General features: G+C 35.3%; 1 protein-coding gene across 1 annotated transcript in view; it reads right to left on the bottom strand.

The window, feature by feature from the left end:
- The window catches only part of USP34 (ubiquitin specific peptidase 34), a gene marked incomplete at its 5' end in the record, with an annotated part of 118,430 nt that extends 102,670 nt beyond the window's left edge, over window positions 1–15,760 (bottom strand). Inside the window, 6 exon segments of the mRNA XM_029085744.1 lie at window positions 759–826; window positions 6,088–6,237; window positions 6,412–6,462; window positions 11,575–11,616; window positions 11,890–12,310; window positions 15,673–15,760. Coding sequence (XP_028941577.1) covers window positions 759–826; window positions 6,088–6,237; window positions 6,412–6,462; window positions 11,575–11,616; window positions 11,890–12,310; window positions 15,673–15,760 — 820 coding nt within the window.
- Between the last annotated feature and the right edge of the window lie 2,689 nt (window positions 15,761–18,449).

Below are 18,449 nucleotides of genomic sequence, written 5' to 3' on the forward strand. Positions count from 1 at the left end.
CCTTGGAGGAGCTGTGGGCCCATGCAAGAGCACTGGTCTTTATAGAAAAATCTAATGTTGAGCCACTGGAAGGAGAAGTAGCTGTGACCACACCCCTCCACCTCCAGGCAGACAAACATACACAAGATAATTTCAGCAGCACCTCATTGGATTTTCCCTATTGTCCTGAAAAAGACAATAAACATAAATTGCTTGTATAATTAAATATCTTTGTAAGTACTTTAATTTAAAGTGTTCTTCAAGTTAGGTAGTTTGATATAAAGAAAATCTTTGGGACTGGATATATTTAGATAAATAACAGTGCGAGTAGACTTTCGATCACACCTCAGTTCCTGCCAGCTGGAAATACAGAACATCAAAACGTGAAGCAGTGTTAAATCTCCGTGAAACTCAGTATATGAAATCTCACTTACTACATATTGCTCTGCTACTTACATTCTCTTGTTGTAAATTTCATGTAAAGTTTGATGAAGATACTGCAGTAAGTGAAACTGTATTAAAATTGAACCTGAAACAACACATCAGAATGGGGCTGGATGTCACACTAAAAATGCTATTAACAAGACTGATCTGATTGACATTGAAATCAGACAGATGTAAGGAGCTGCCCAAACTAACTCTAAATGTTACTTTCACTCTCCTTGTTGAAATTATACAGTCAGAGCAACAACTTGAACAATTAAAAGTGAATAATCTGGAATTACAAAGAGGTGCTATCAAAAAGTCCCACAAGAAAAATTCTTAAATGAAAAATTTACCTGATAACATAAGTCCTAAAAGGTATAATGTGCTGCATGACAGCAGGGATGTGTAGCCATATTCTGATCTATAATGCAAAAACATAAATAGATAAAAATTTCATTAATTACATTTAATGAGAATGGTAAAAACCAAAATATTGCTGGTACATCTGCACATGCAACCCCACTTTAAAAAAAAAGGCTTTATTATTGTTTTTAATTCAACTTAAATTCTTTCAAATTCTTAATTCTCTAATTTTCAAAGCTGCTATCTGATGAATATTTCTTTGACTTAACGGAGTTGCATCTTTTCTTCTACTTAATTGTAAAATATAAACTTTGTATAAATAGTACCATAGTGCCAAGATGTCTAATTTTTTAATTTTCTGTATTTTCTTCAGTAAGAAAAACAGCTACTCAGCCTTGTAGGGTTTCTTTTTCCTTTGTCTTTGAAGTCTACAAGAAAATGATTCTATTATTTCTGTTCCTTGCAAATCGCTGCTAAATCAAGTAAAATTATTTGACATGTGTTGATGTTCCGCTTCTTAGGGCTTATATATCCTATAAAATGCTTTATAACCAGTGATTAAGCACAGGTTTTTTACTATGGTATTTACATTCCCATATTTACCTTTCTGCCTTTATCACCTTTGCAAAACTGTATGCAGGAAGAAAATATATGCAGAGGAAAAAACACCCTGAAACAGGTATTTGAACACCGCTGTGAGGAAACAAGGACCAACCAAACCACTTACACAGGCAAAGTGAGAAGTTCCATCTGCATTTCAAAAAGGAATGCTCAGCCTGTTAAACCTGTTACAGAGAGACAACTACCTGCCAGGTAAGGGATCCAGCACAGATGAAACATTAGCAGCTGTTACTATTATTCACATAATTTTAATCATGTGTGAACACAAATCCTGTGAATAGCCAACACCATCAGTCACTCAAAGCTGTCATGCCAATTTACAACTCCATGTTTGTTCTTAAAAGAATGTTTAATCTTTGCTAAGAACTAAATTCTCCCCAGGGTTTTGGAAGATTCTGTAGGCAGAAAATCTAAAATTCTTCTTCTTGCCAGAAGAAAAAAATACTAGGCTGTAGTAAAACTGTATTACCAGCATTTATTTTAAACATTTCTGGAATAAGCCAAGTAACTTTCTGACTCAGTTCTGAAAAAAATATTTTCAGACTTACTTTTTGCAGTGCAGCTAACACTACACAGTAACAATACTAACCTACTTTGCAAGACAAACCAGCCAAATCTTCGCATTGCAAAAAAGACTACATTTGGAATAAGCTTCTGATCCTATTGAAAGTCTCAAGAAGAAAAAAATGCTACCATCCCAAAGACAGAAAGCATAACTAGAAGATGCTTGTTCTAGAAAGAAGAATTCAATACCATTTTGATTTGACAAGGAATTGCAAGGATGACAAAGACACTGTTGTATTTACACAATTTGGTTTTTAGCACAACGATGTGCTCTTTTTCATATGCAAGTATCAAACACAAAAGTAGATTTCTTTGTGAAATAAAAGTAGGAAAAGTTTTTCTAATTTTGTTTTTATAGCTTTCACACTAATTTTCACTCTGTAGTAATTCAAACTTGTCAAGCCATTTCATTCATCTGTATACTTGCATTACATACAACCTTCATCCTTAGAATTAATTTAATAGACAATATCACATATTAAAAATGAAAATGTAATTTTCATCATGAACTCAAATAGAAATATACTAAGTTATTTAAAGAAAATTACATAAAATAACATATATAAAATGACATAAAAATAACATATATAAAATTATGTTTAAAATCCACAACTTTCATGATACTTTTTTTGCTTCCATCTGCTTTCAAGACAAAGTATTTATTGAATCTGGTCTAGTCTCAAACTTCAGAGGTTTTGAGTTTTTTTATTATTTGCTCTTTATCATAGGCAATTCATTTCTGAAAGGCAGTGCATCTCTCAACTTGCAGCTCTCAGTTCTTACTTCTGACTTAAATTTGGAAGTTTCATACAGTAAAATTAAACCAGCATTTTGGAAACCATCAGCATTATTTCAATTAATTAATCTCCACTGAGAGGGCAGTTACTCCTCCACAACATCCCCAAATCTGAAATGACACAGAATGAAGTAATGACAGGCTTTTTCAAATGAGGTTTAAACCCTCCAAAGAACAAGCTGTAGGTCAGGGACTTCTCTGCATCTGTTAGCTTTTTAAGGAGACCAACACCACGTCAGGTAGTTAAACTGAGCAGATAGCATGGAATAAGATATGTAGGAAGAAAGGAGGAACCAAATATTTAACTAAAATAGACAACTAAGAAATACCCTAAGAAGGAACAGTCAGTCCTACCACAATACAGGTTGCTAATAAAGCATCTTGCAGAGCCGTGAGCTGGAGAAAAAGAGTGCCAACTAGCCAACTCCCTGTATGGAGTAAATTGCATTACATTACATTTGCTGGCTTTATTATTACAAACATAAGCTTCTCTGACAAAGACATTTACTCAAATGAGAGTAAAAAGACATTTACTCAAATCTTTTCAATAATTTTAATATCCTCTACATAAAAGAGACAGCAGTAATCACAAGCAAGTAGCTCAGTTCTCCACAGTCTTTACTAATTTGTGGTAATAGTCTTCTCTTACATGCACCTGTAGAGTGCACTTAAGGAGATATTCACCTCCCTTTGTGGAAGAAACAGAGCAAATACTTTTCAGGACACTAAGCAGCCTTGTCTATTAAAAGCTGAAGTTACTGGTTGTTAGCAAATTATTTCTTCAGCTAACTGCTTCCAAATTCACCTACTCAACTTCCCAGAGCTTACTACTAAGCCTCACCTTTTAATGAGAAATTGATTGGTTCATCCACACTACAATCTTTCTGAAAATATTTTTGAAAAACTTAAGGTAGTCGCTAAACAACCCATTCATCTCATAGTCTTCAGAATAAATTCCAGCATGGGTATTTCCAGTCGTCTTTACAACAATGGCTACTTAAGTGCCATTTTCAAGAGTTGGTACGACTGTGAAAACCTATCTAGGAGCTACTACACACTATGGTTCTGGCTTTACACGTTGTGAACCGGTTAACAGTTGACATTGCAGAGCTGTTCACTGAGCTGTTATTGAGAGGGTCATTCATAAATTCACTATCTATAACTCTCATAAACTCAAATGCATTGGGATAAAATTAGTAGAGTTCTTAATGAGATCACCAATATTTTGTTCACAAAAAATACAGTTTTGTGAATGTCTCTACTTGTTTTATTGGAGTTTGGTACATAATTTCACAATCAGGAATATTTATTAAATTATTTATATTTACCTATGTTACATGAATTACATAAGTGGGATGATATAAAAAGAAACAGGAAAGAGGAACATTACATCAAAATTAGTCACCATTATAGAGAAAAATCTTTTTTGTTTTTTTAGTATCAGCAAGGTAAAATGTATTCTGTCAAAAATCCTAGCTGCCTCACTCAGAACTAATAAACATACTGCACTTGAAAGCCAGAAGCACTGCTGACAAGTATAGTGAGTGGCACCAAAATGCAGGAAGTAGATGAATAAACCAATTACACATATAGCATTTTCTTACACTTTCTGTAGTGAACTGACACATAAAATTTAAAGATAACATTTTTTCAGAACAGTTTTCCTCTAACTCACAAAGATTTGTCAGCAAAACCAGACAGAGTTCAAAAGAAAGATTCTAGTTGAACGGTAAAAGATACAATGCTGGAAGAGGTTGAAGAAACAGTATTTGTGGTTATGGTTGGGGATGAATTTCATTTTATCTGGCAGGTATAACCATAGAATTCATCTAAAATAGCTGCAAGAGACAGATAAACGTATTACCTACTAGAACAAAAGATAAATGCAAAGTTGCTAAGTAAGTATCTGAAAGGAGAAACTTTGCTGAGAAGTATTCTGTATCAGGGCATATCACTAGGAATAAAGAATAAACAATTCATGTGGAGAAAAATAAAGACTTCAAAAAAGAACCTAGAAGAAAGGCTGATGCAGTGTATAAATATGCACTGGAATGAGATATCTAGGAAATAGGATTTGCAGTTGAAAAAAATGCTGGTGTGACAGGGAGCTGACACTCATTGTTCAGAACAGTTTTGCCCATTCCCACTAAAAAATAAAACAAAAATCAGACGTGCAAAAATGTCTGGTTCCATGACCAAAATTTAATTCTAAACCAGACTAACATACAAGAGCATACATTCAGCAGATGGTTTGATGAAGGCTGCGCTGACAACAGCTAGAGATGAAGAAATCATCAGCTCATCCAGAAAGGGCCAGAAGAGATCATATCTTCACAATTTACCATACAGAGGTCCTGCAACAATCCTCTTGTGCAAGCTTACAAGAACGGAGCATATCATAGCCTTACTCATTTGTTCTCTGACCTACAAGTTAAGAACCATTACACTAAAAGGATCAGGAGTGATAGAGATCACCAACACTAGCTTTATTTCAGTCACTGGTTCCCTCTACACAACATATTCCAATACTTATTTAGAACATCATCTTGGCTGGTCAGTAACAGCAACAAGGAAGGAAGGTAGATGTGGAGGGAAGGATCTGATTTTAAGTATTTAAAATTGCAATCAATGTCAAAATTATGTTAAACTTGGTCCATAGAAGGTGTAACAACCTGTTGTTTTCCTTTTTGTCTACATGTAACATCCACAGAGAGGTTGGAACTTCACATTCTCACATTACACTAAGTCTTCGTATGTCTTTCTTCAGAGACTGGTTTTTATTTCTTATCACCAATCGCCTTTGAATCTCCACTGCCATGAATTTGTAATTCTGCTAGTCAAAAATCACTATTATTTCAAAATGGAGACATTATTAAGATATGTATTCTAAAACTAAGTTAAAATGAAAGATAGTTACCTCTATGTTGCAAATATGTGTAACGACATAAAATCACGGGAAACTGAGAAGAAATGCACAGGCTTTTCCTTTGAGCCTCACAGGAAATAGGTAAAAAGTTAATATAGCCTGAAGAAGCTTAAAATGTTTCCATGACACAATTTCAGAGACAGAAATTACCTCTGACAACATTCCTACAGACATTTTCTAGAGCTGTTACAATCCCAATATCTAGGTACAAACTTGCAAAACTACTTGTGAGCTTACAGGAGATGTATAGGGTTTGGATAATGAAATGCTCAGTGGACCAGCAAATCTCACATTCCTTACAAGGAAAAATCTTACAATGTTTTTCTCCCTCTCTGGTCCTACAGAATTCCTCCAGACTCCAGTCCTTTTACTTTTTGTGTTTAACATTAAACAATTTAAAGACAATACTTACATTAGATACCACTGTGATAAATGCATGTGCTATAAGAAATGGCAGTGTCTCAGGGGTTCCATACTCAAAACAATCCTTCATGAGGGAAAGGCCATTTTTTCCACAAAACAGACAAACATAACGAAGCAAGTGCAATGGTACTTCTACATCCTAGAAATAGAAAAAAAAAAAACAACAACAATTTGAACAATCAATACTAGATCCTTTCAGACATACAGGAAATTCAAAAGCTATATAAGTATAACACCAATCTATACAGAGGAGTGACCATGGCTATTTCAAGTTTCTGGGAAATGTGCACCTATTTAAAAATGAACAACTTACATTCATATCACAGAACGCCCCTAATATATTGCTTTCTTGAGCAGAAATGTCCTGTTTAAAAAGAAAAAAAAAATAAATTAAGTAATAAACATATTTACAGAACAAAAAACAACTTGCCGTTAACAGATATTACAGTCAACTAACAGAAAATACCAAAACCCTAATTTAGAAGATGACAGACACTCAAGTTTTGCTCCACTTTAACATCGCAAAACATACTTTTCCAGTTCATCGTTTTACCTTTGTTAAAATGTATTTGTAAGTACACAAACATACACTTAGGATAACATCTCAGCAGTGGCTCTCAATCGCTCGATTAACAGGTCATTCTTCAATCCCACCTCCTTTCAGATCACCAATTTTTTTCAACAGGAATACTGCAAAGGGGATAGTCTGGCACACTGGCTGCACACCAGCCTGAGAATTACAGAATGAACCAATCTAAGTACTTTTGAATGCAATTTTTGCATAAAGTTGAGACATAACCAAACATCTGAATGTAAATGAAATTTAGGATGTTCTACAATCCTACATTTAACGATTTAAGGGGCTAAACTGTCAAATTATTAATTCCCATCAGAATATGAAAATTCCTTAACTTCAACTATTATATTCTTTTACATATAACAAAACACATCATATAACATAAGTGTCTAACACTCTTTACAGGATTAAGCTAACTAAAGAGGGGGAAGGAACTGTATCACTCTGTCAATCTGTTAGCTATTTGCTGCAACAAAAAAAAAATCTATTTTCTAGAAGTAATAAATTGAAAAGGGTTTGGTAAAACAGCTTTTCTTTTTAATGTTCATAACACCCACTTGTTGGACAGTATAAAGCAGGAATTCTCTTTATTAGGGCTGTTACACATATTGTCCGTATCTTGCATGTGGCTGGGGGCAAAAAGGCTTGGAAGATATCGTAAAACTTGACTGTAAAACCACAACACTGCCATGGATACCTGCAGGTAGTTACAGCATACATTCCTCTCCTTCCCATCCCTCCATGCCAAACACCCAGTTCTCAGATTCACAAATCAAATGTAAGTTTAACATAAAGTTAACTTTTAAAATTAAGTTTCCTGAATATATTTCAAATAGCTGTGTAGGAGTAAGCTTCTTAAAACTGTACCAGAGGATGCTGGAGGCAAGCAATTTTGGATGGATTAAGTGTGATACAAACATTTTGAATTATTCAATATGCTCATATTATATTTAAGCATTTATTTTCTTTTTTTCTTCTGCTGGACTCCAAGTCATGCCTGAACTCGTGATACTCTAACAGTTATTTTTAAAACAGCTTTGAAGCCAGTAGGTGGTATGTTTTGAAGTAGCTAGAAAAGGTGTTCAGTGCTTGGTTCATGAAAACTGCAGAAATAGTGTGAGAAATTTCATTAGTTTGCTTAAAAATAGAGACTTGTTGTTGAGTGAACTACAGTTCTTAGAAGACAGAAATCAACAAGTCATGGAGGTCTGTTGCACAAGCCCTGCAAAGGTCACTGAAAGTGTTGCAGGTGAAAGACTGAGTCTGGAAATGTGACTTCTGTTCTTGCAGATGTTGAAACATAACAGACTGGGAATTCCTTAAGATCAAGTTTATAAGGAAATAAAAGAATTCCTCATGGGACTCTATAAGGCATTAAAAAACATAACTACCTCAGATAAAATCTACTAGTTGAGGTCTGACATGGCCACAATCTTGGTGGAGGGCACTTAATTAGGGATATCTTCCAAGAAAATATTTACTTGAAAAGGAGAAGCAGAGATAGCAAGATTCCAAAGAATCAGGGATTACAGACACCTCAACAACAGAGGTTATTTCCCCTCTTCCATTTCATCCTTTGTCAAGAACTGCTAAATGCTTGGGTAACTCCCTTCAGATTCGTTGTTAATTCTGAGACAGTGCAAAGTTCAGGAGTGCACTTTACATTGTTGCTCCTTTCTCTAGAGGATTAAAATCCTCTTAAAAGAGCCTGCATTTTCTAGATTTTTTTCCCCCTCTGAAGTGTCCATTCTAGGTATTACACTTGCTGCACAGAGTTAAGTAGGAAAAGAATAGGGCATACAATCTTGAACTACCCTGTATGCAAGATCTCTTAAAAGATACCCCGCACATTTAAAAAAAAAAAAAAAATCATTAACTAATTCTAAAGAACGAACATGCCTCAAAAACCAACAAACCATGTTTATAAAAATATTTTCAGTTAATTTTGTTTAAGAAAGGCCTCTCTCCCTGGGCACAAAAAATATTGGTAGATTTCAAGAGAGCCAAATGGTGTTTCCAGACTTTACCTTCACAATTATTTTTTTTTTTTTAATTCACCCCCTCTAATATTTATGTCCTAAAGTGGGCTGACCTCTGACTGCAACCAATTGTTCTGTTCTGGAAACTCAAACTTAGCAGAAAGACATTTTTCATTAGGCTTCTCATCAGTTTAAGAAAAGTTGAGACAAACGTTCTGTCTATATAGACTGATATTCAAGCCTATACACTTGTCAATAAGCTCGATTTACTTCCACATGATGTGGTTTCACTGTCCTCATGCACAGCACACTTCTGTGACATTTCTGTCCTCTACAAGACCACTAGTTCAAGGTAGCTTTTGCTGTCAAGAGTACATAGCCCTTCTGGCTACCAATCAGGCTTCCATGGTCTTCACTCTCTCACTTCAGAAATGTCGTAAGGGACAAAAAAATTCTCAGCCAATATAATTTAAGGAAAGAATCTACAGGATGATATACAGGCAGATGCCCTTCTGAGTAACAACAAATCTTGCTTTGCTATTCATTTACATCCAACTTTGTGAACTCCTGAACTAGGGAACACCTCCTACTTTCACACAAATGCTTTTCTTCTCCACTAGACGGTCAAGTGTAAAATGGCTTTGGCAAGCACCTGATAAGAGGATTAGGCTTCAAGACTTGTCTTCTGTCTGCTGTCATTAAAAACAAAGATCATGGAGGTATATACAGAGCAAAGGCTAACAGTGATATTGACTGCCAATCCTTACCAGAAGGTAACAATACCATGTGAAAGCCTTACATTGGAGATTTTTTAATGGAAATTTTTAAATGGTCATTTCTAGGCAAAGTGAAACTTCACTGGACGTGAAGACTCAATGGAATTGTATAAATTCATCTCAAGAACCTAGAAAAAGGAATTTCTGAAGTCAGTGAGAGTAGAGTTTGGAATCTGTTTTGCATTAGAAAATTTCCCTTTTTCCAGGGCAAAATAAATGCTCAGAGGGCAAGAGAGAGCTACACCAGCTTCTCCCAACAAATTCTTGGCAGATTTGGTCTGTTCAGAAATCTGTTTAGCTTATAAATACAGATGATACACTTGAAACAGGGATTTTTATTTTATGATCCCCTGAGGAATGAGCCCAAGCCTGATCTAAAACAAAAAGTGCTCCCGTTACTGGGGCTAATGACTTGTCTCAATTCAACTAAGATGTGCTCTAGCCTGAAATCCAAAATTAAATTCTAAACCTCAGTAAACTAGTTACTCATGGTAGCAGAAAGTTTTGACATTAAAACAGCTAACTTTACTAGTACACTAGTCCCTTGGCTTCCTAAACATGAAATATCTCAGTTTGTGAGAAAAATTACTGATGCTGGGACCTTTTAAATGCAAATGAAAAAATCGCCCCCCAAAAAGGAAAAGTTACACAACAAATATGGCAGGCTAACATACCTCCATAATCCATGCTTGGAACACAAAAAGTTTAGCAGAACAGTAAAAGATTTCTCCCTCACTTGTCTGTACCTCAGGAAAGTGTTTTTCATTCTCAGCTTCCCTTTAAGTTTTTCGGATACCTAATTAATGTATTCAATAATTTAAATGATCAACAAACCACATACACTAGTATGTCTATAGTGATAGCCAGTCACAGTACAGCAACCTACAGCATATCTGTGTCCAATCACTTCACAGCTGCACATCAAGTGAAAAAGAAATCCTATCAGGCACTTTGAGATTCTCATTTTATCATTTGGAAGTGAAATTGGAAGAAAAAAAATGCTTCTTTTAAATTAATGTAAGTGTGCTTATACATAGAAGAGCTGTTCCAGAATTGGTCACTGCATATTCCTATGAAGCTAGTTTCAGTAGGTGTCCCACAGGAGTACAAAAGATAAGTCATTTAAGTAGTCATTGGTCTGTGGGTTTTGTGTTTTTTTTGGTTGGGCTTTTTGTTTGGTTTTTTGTGTTTGTTTGTTTGTTTTTTAACTGCTAAGATAGATCTACCTTCTACAGTTCCTAATTGCAGAACTACAGATTTATTTATGTATGGTGAAAGTTTAAAAGGCAGGTCAAAATGAATGATGGGAAACCTGAAATCCACAAATCCTAACTTTGCCCCATTTTTCTACACACATATATTTGTGAAACAACCTCTGTTAACTTAGGCCCATATGTTTTGGAATAACACAAAAAAATAAAATCCAGCCCACCCAAAAAACCTATTATGTTGCAGGTTTTAAGTAGATTTATTGTCAGATATGGCAGGATTCATTCAAGAAGAATTGATTATATCTTGTGATATCTCTAGCATACATAATTGAAAATTATCTATGACTTGGTACCATCTCGTTTTGGACTTTAGTATAAAAGCAAACTTAACCACTCAGAGCTTCAACAAAACTCATAAAACTCTCTAAAAAAATATAAAAAAGACTGGGTTAACTGTAGTTTAATTCTCCTCTCTGACTTTCTCAAAAGTTTGCTGGATAGAAGTTTTCTTCATATAGCTAAATGTACATCTTCTTTGCATACAAATATCGTAAGAGAACTGTTTATTTGTTATGAGACTACCCCAAGTTGGATCAAAACTCAACCTGTCCAAGAACTATATTGTTTCAACTAGGAAATGCTAACTCCATCATATTACTTCAGAAAATATGAATTAAACATTGCAGGATTTCTGAAAATTTTGTTTGGTGTTTTTTTCAGAAGATGGAAAATGTGAACAGTAGCCGTAACAAATATCACAGAAAAATCAGCATGGCAGAACAAAGCTACTTGTGCAGAGTTCAGTTGTTCCAGGCAATTAAACAGCTGTTCTAACAAGTAAGTTTGGTCTTGCACAAAGTTTAGTTTATGAAGCTTTGCTTCTAGAATCATAGATTGTAATAAAAATAAATTAGTAAACTATTAATGGATTACCTTCCAGAAGAAAGGCTTCGCTATAGTCCCCTTTTTGCCTTCCTATTATTTAAACAGTACAATAATTCAGTGTACAGTTCCATCCAACACTTATCAATATATTACCTAGAACAATTAAGCATATTTTAAAGAAAGTATAAGAGTATGTGTCATTTAAAAAGTTTCTCTGAAAAGTTCTACTGAAGTCAACAGGAGAACTGAATTTGCCCATCCTGTGTGAAAGCAACTATCACCCAACATGCACAGTCTACTCATTAACGAGAACAAATAACCTGTCACAAAATAATTAAATATACACATAAAGATGAGATATACCTCTATTGTGGGATGAGTATTATGCTTATAAGCAGTGTACAGAGGAAACTGAATCTGAAAAATTTTTGCCACACACAGCAACAACTTTTCCTTCTCGTCAGTGCTCCATAAGCTAAAAGCATCAGTGTTCTTTGCAGACTCCTCCTCTGTCAGGATACAAGTTCTTGCAGAATCTAATTTTTTCTCTATAGGTTTTTGTCGTTCTCCATTTTCTTCTTCATGAGACTCTCTTTCTACATTCAGGGGCTCATCAGCATGATTACTCTGATCTTGCCATGTTGAATCTATATTAATAGTGCAATGTTTACAGAGCTGGTCCCGCAGAGCTTGAACTTGTGCAATCACTAAGTTAATAAGCGCACATACTACTTGGTTAAAGATCTCCAAATGTTTATACTCCTTGAAACAGCACAGACATTGTCTGTAAGAAAACAGAAAAAAAAATAGATAAAAACTCCTGAAGTAGCTAAAATCATAACAGGTAATCAACCAAAAGGATTCTTCACATTAAAACATTTTAAACAATGAAATATTTGACAGATCCGTAAAAGTAAGGAAATCTAAATGAAACAGACTCTACCCAGCAGCAAGCGGGAGTCACAAAGCCTTCCTTAAACCCTGTGAACATCCCATTATTTCCAAACACTCACCAAAACTGTGAAGTCCCTGTTACCGTTTAGCAGCTGCTACTTTGAGTAAAACACACAGAAGAAATCTTAGGGGCAGGGCCACCGTACTACTGAAGAAGCAGTGTTCCTGAATCCATTTCTTCATTTGTTTTTCTCTATTGGTATTTACTGCAATAAACCACCTGACATGGTTTGTGTCAGCTGTGTAAGAACTAATTATTGTTATCTTTAAACCAGAGCTGCAAAATAATTTTATTTTTACTTGAGTATTTAAGCTCACCTCCTTTATCTGCATTTGGATAGAAAGCTCATGGACATCAGTACCCTTTGTCCATATAGGAAAAAGCAGTACCAAGTATTTTCATCATGTTCTTCACTATGTAGGCATAGAGATTATTCCTCTGAATATCTACTGATACACTATGAATTGAATAGAACAAGGAGGAAAACTATACACCATCCCTTTATCAATATAACAATAAAAAAAATCTATCAAATCATTATGTTAGAGAACTCTGTAATAGAGCTTTAGTTGTGGGCAAGGATAACTATGTAAGCCAAAGAGATTCTGGGTGCATAAACCTCCCAAGACCTCCCTAGAACCTGCTGTTTGTATGGAAGCAGCAAATGTTCCCGGACAAGTATCTTCCTCGTTCCGGACAAAAGGTGGAGGATATTCCCCTAAAAAGGTTCTAAATCCTGGAGAACGTAGAGAAGAAAAGTGAGCAATAAGCAAGGGTGCTTGAGCAAAGACTAAAATTAAAGGCTACATGCTTGTATTAGAACCTTTGAGGTGGACTCAGTTGTTTCTCAGCCAAACTCTACTGAACGATGTAACTGCTACATAAACGGGCAGCTGTCTTGCAGTAGGGACCTTTCTGCTGTTACAGAGAACAATGGGCTCCAGTCCACTACTAGAGGTCTTAAACACTAAAATAATACAAAAATTACACATACCATTTCTGAAAGAAATTAGCAGGCAAAAGAGAGGGCAAGAAGTAATCAATAAGAAGGGTTTAAAAAATTCTTCTGCAGAGCACTTATTCTAGAAACTGGGCTTAATAAAATATTATTTCTAAGAAAAAAAAGACAGAGAACTCGGAACTATGACAGAGAGAGGGTGCTGCCTCTCTTGAGGGAATACAAATGTCCTTAAGCTACAGCTCCTAAAGCATATACATTCTGAATATAGACTTGTTTTTTTCCAGTGGGTTAGATTTAAAGATAACATGCAGTATTCTCTAATTCCAGCACAGATACAGTGATGGAAGCATTTAAAAGTTTTCGTTCAGTCTCTCCAGGAAGAAAAATCCTTTTAATATTGCGCAAGTGGAACGTCTTCATCCATTTGAAAAACAGATTTTGTGACTTACTTGCAAATGTGTTTCTATATTAACAAATGACAACAACAAATTGCAGGCAAAACCAAGTGTATCCTCAAGCATTTATCCTTGGGGAAAACTATGTGCAACAGGTCCATCACGTCTATAAATTATTGCCCCACTTGTCCTTAACAAATTACTCTTAATAATGGCGAAAACAAAGTCTGGGGAATACTTCTCACATATCTGGACTTGAATGCCAGCCAATATTGAAGAATTCTCTATTGGGCAAATACACATTTTTTCATGCTGGAGGTATGCGCAAAACCTCAATATCTTCATGTATCTGAAGAGCTCCACCAAAAAGTAAAGATCTAAGAAAAAATGAGCAAGCTACAAATATGACTTCTATAAACATAACAATTTCCAGAAGAAAACTGAAATGGAAACACTACATGCAGATGGGAGAAAAATTTATTCTTCAGGCTGAGTTGCCAACTGATCTTCTGAAGGAAAACAGAGATTTAAACTACAGGTAAGAAAATAAAAAGTAGTTCTTAAGGAAGGTCTCAAGCACAAAACAAGCAGAACTCTCAAAAGCCCATCTGGCAGAGAAGAAACAGGACATGAAATTAAAATGCAAATTAAAACTCCACTTCCTGTGGCCTCTTTGCGAGACTCTCCTTTGAACAGGTTAAGGACTATTTTCCATATTCTTTTGTAGTATGAAATTATGCATACGGAAGGTAAGAAGAAACCAGAAGAAAATAAAGGGTTAAACGTTATCCAGTCTTTATTTTTTCTTCAGGTTGGATTTGCCATGCTATAGCTGTTGAACATAACAAAACTGCGAACAGATGATGATGATGATGTGGAAAACAAGTAGGTTACAATTGTTCTCAGACAAACCTGGGATCTAGGACATGTTAAGAAATGACAGGATTCTTGTTTCTGTTGCTGCTGTTTATTTTGATTCAAAATTCCTTCTCTGTGTCTAATAGCATTGCAGAAGATAACGGATTTGCTTTGAGAGCCTTCTTAAGGCAGAATGAAGAAGAGGAGGATTCTGCTTTAGCAGGTATCCAAAATGTGACATCCCTTTTTTTTCTTTTGGAGTCTTCTAAATACTAGAATAATGTTTCCCAATTTATTCTCTATGCTTTTCCCAATATTTCTTATGATTCAGTTTGGTCTTGATACCATTGCTGAACACTGAATGCCAAATATCCTTATTGGAGATTCTTTCTAAAACTTAAGATCCATACAATTTGTTGTGCTGGGAAAAAAATAAGCATCTATGAGGTAAGCAGAACAGCTGAGGTAACTACTTAAAAATAAACAAATCAACTACAACAACAGTAATTTAAATAAGAGATTAAAAGTAATAATGTAGTTGATTTAAGATCATTAGGGCTGCAATCATTTCTCACCTGGACTCAGAGTATTAGGACACTGAGAAAAATTTAACATGATGGTCCCATTCAGAGTGATCTTTTCTTAAATTCTTCTTACCCTACTCTGCCACCACAGAAGGAGGACAGAAAACTTCATGTTAAAGCAGCAATATATTATTTGTCATTGCAATATAGCTATTTACTGCTACACAATTATTACAGCATCCAGAATGCCAATCAGATTCAAAATATACTTTGCCCAAAATGGATAACATGTTTATTTTTATTTTATAAGTAGTAAAATGTCCTTTACTCTCCCAGGTAAGACTTAGGTACACATTAATAACTTGCCCATTCCAATTCACTCTACTGTATTTTTTAAGAGAGAAACTTACTGTTGAGATCCAGTATCAACACTCAAACTCAATCCAAAATTACCTTTGTGTCCAGGAATTGATGTAAGCAAATATCTTGAGGGCATGTTCCTTTCTGAGCTGCAACCCATCAGCACCTTCAATGTCTGATACTAAAGAAAACAAAAACATAAACATATTAGTAGCAAAAAAAACCCACCAACCCTGTGCAATTGCTCTATTTCTATTAGAAATTCTCTTTGATTGCATGAAAAAAAAAAAAAAATCTCGTAAATATATTTTCATATTGGAAACTGAAGTCCTCAACCAAATCTAAATATTTTTTGCTTCACTAAACAGGGGGAAGGTTTGGATGCAACTAACTTGAAAGCAGAAACTGTGCAGTATTCTTGAATACTGCTGTGAAAATTAGTGATTGAGCACAGCCCCTTCTTCTAATGCTCTTGTTGGGAAGTACTCTTTGCAAGCCTCGCTGGGAACCACTCATCAATGTGTGCTTTCAAATACGAACCTTCTTCAACAGTTTTACTCATTAACCAGGCACTTTTTTTTTCCCCTGCAGATTTTAAAAGTGTGCATTTTGAGATGACCATGAGACCTTAACTTCCTTTTCCTGATCAGATAGAGATGGGGGGGACCACCCCCACAACAAAGCTATTCAGGTAAGAACAATGTGCAATACAATTGCACAATATATATACAATAAGTGTATATATAAAGTTATTTCAGACTAGCTAAGTTGATGATTACTACTTTCGAATATAGACATGTCTACACTGACATTTAACCATAATGAATCACTAATTGGTAGAATGATAAATGCTTACCACATTCATTACAGTCGGAAACCAGAACAGTTATGTACTGCATTAAAAACCCAAATATTTCAATGAGGTATTATCAAGTGTCCCACTTCTAGACTAAAAAATGCCTACACACTCTAATAAGCCAAACATCAGTAGTAGTCCACATCTCCACTTACACATCAACCAGTTATATATTAGGGCACTGGGTTCTGTCTCCTGGTCACAGACCTTTCTCCAACTATCAACGCACAATTCTCATTTCCTCCTTGTCCTTACATTTCCATACACTTCTACAGTTATCCAATTCCTACACAAATTGAGAATGTCAGCGTTCCTTTTAAGTTGACCATTTCATTTATAACGAAATTAAGTATTCATTTCCACTTTTCACATGAAATTTCAAGTATTACACGCTCACAAAACTACAAGAACAAGCAAGCTTTGTGGGAAAGGTTCTCTTACAGAAGCAAACTCTTCAGAATCCCTACCTCAGCCTCTTTTCCAACCTCAGCCTTGTGAGACCCTATGTAATCTATTGATAAAGGTTTCCCAAGACTAAAGCTAATGAAAGTGTGCTGGCACAGATCAGAAAGTCAAGTCAAGAAAAAGAGCACTTCAGAGAATAGTCACACAAACCCAAATACTTGTGACTTCTTTGAAATAAAGACATTACATATGCACATACATACATATTTTCAGAGACATGCACACAAACAAAAATACACAAGTAGTCTCTCAACAGGATACAATTAAACTTTAAAAATCACTCTTCTGTCTCACTCCTAGAAGACTTTAAAGATCCCTACTAACACTAGACAAAGTACAAAACTGATAAGCAGACTAAAAGACGAGTATCACTTGATACTACTTTTTATTTTAAACACCACAAATTACCATGACACTTGACTCTCTTAAGGCCACAGCACAACACTGAAGAAACCAACAACTCTGTCAAACAATTTAGGTCAAGCTGACCACAAAAGACAGATTCTTAACCATAGATAGTATCTAAAAAAAAAAAGACTTGCCCAGCATAAAAGGTTCATAAAACCTTCATTTTCCCAATTTTTTTAGTATTGTTTCATTAAGATTAATTCCTTTAAATTTGACACAAAAACTGTTGACAATAATTTAGTAGCAACAAACCTAAGTCTAATTTGTAGGGTCTTACATATACATTTATACAACTTCCTTCATCCCCACATTGCCCTGCTTAGAAAGCACAAGTAGGACAGTAACTCCTAACTTCCAGAGCCGTCTCTTCACTGCAATACCTTGAAACACTCCCAAATTTCTCTTTATGAGAATTAAAAAAACACAAAAACCTGAAAGTGAACTGGTCCCTTAAAAGTTTCAACTGCCACATAAAGAGTACAGAATATAGAAGTTATGGAAATACTGAAGCTTATGCCCCAGGTCAAAAAAATAGGGAGATATAGGCACTATTTGGAGAAACCTGTTATCTTTCTGATAGGCATTCTACATCTCACATGCAGACCAACCTCAACTGGTCTTATTTACTAATCACTGCTAATTAATATAGTGTCTACACACATGACTTCCCTTTTTTTTCTGTACCTAGAAACAGTATTGTTGTTCCTGAAAACACTCAGGAAGCTCAAAACAGGAACAACCATACCAAGGCTGCAGTTTTCCACTGAATTTAAGTTGATCTAGGTCTGTGCCACCACCAAAAGGGGTGGTGACACATCCTGCAGAGCTTCTCCTACTCCTTAACTGAAGCTCTCTGTTCTTGTTCCTTAGCAGAAATGACATTTTTCAGCTCAGCTAACTTATGTCCTCACAATCTACTTCTAAATCTTAGGCTTTTGAGTTCCTGGCTTATTCTGTATGCCAACTTTATGGATACTCTTGATTTACAGCACCTCTCTTTAGGGAGACATGCAGCTTGAAGTACAGCAATAATTAGTTACGAAGCCTTTCTAATATTTTTTTAATTGAAAAAAAAGTACAGACAGAACAGCAATAGGAAGAACTGCACTCATTTTCAGCCTGGAGAAGAGAAGGCTCCGGG

The sequence above is a fragment of the Antrostomus carolinensis genome, unplaced genomic scaffold, assembly GCF_000700745.2.
Source record: "Antrostomus carolinensis isolate BGI_N321 unplaced genomic scaffold, ASM70074v2 scaffold6717, whole genome shotgun sequence".
Classification (NCBI taxonomy): domain Eukaryota; kingdom Metazoa; phylum Chordata; class Aves; order Caprimulgiformes; family Caprimulgidae; genus Antrostomus; species Antrostomus carolinensis.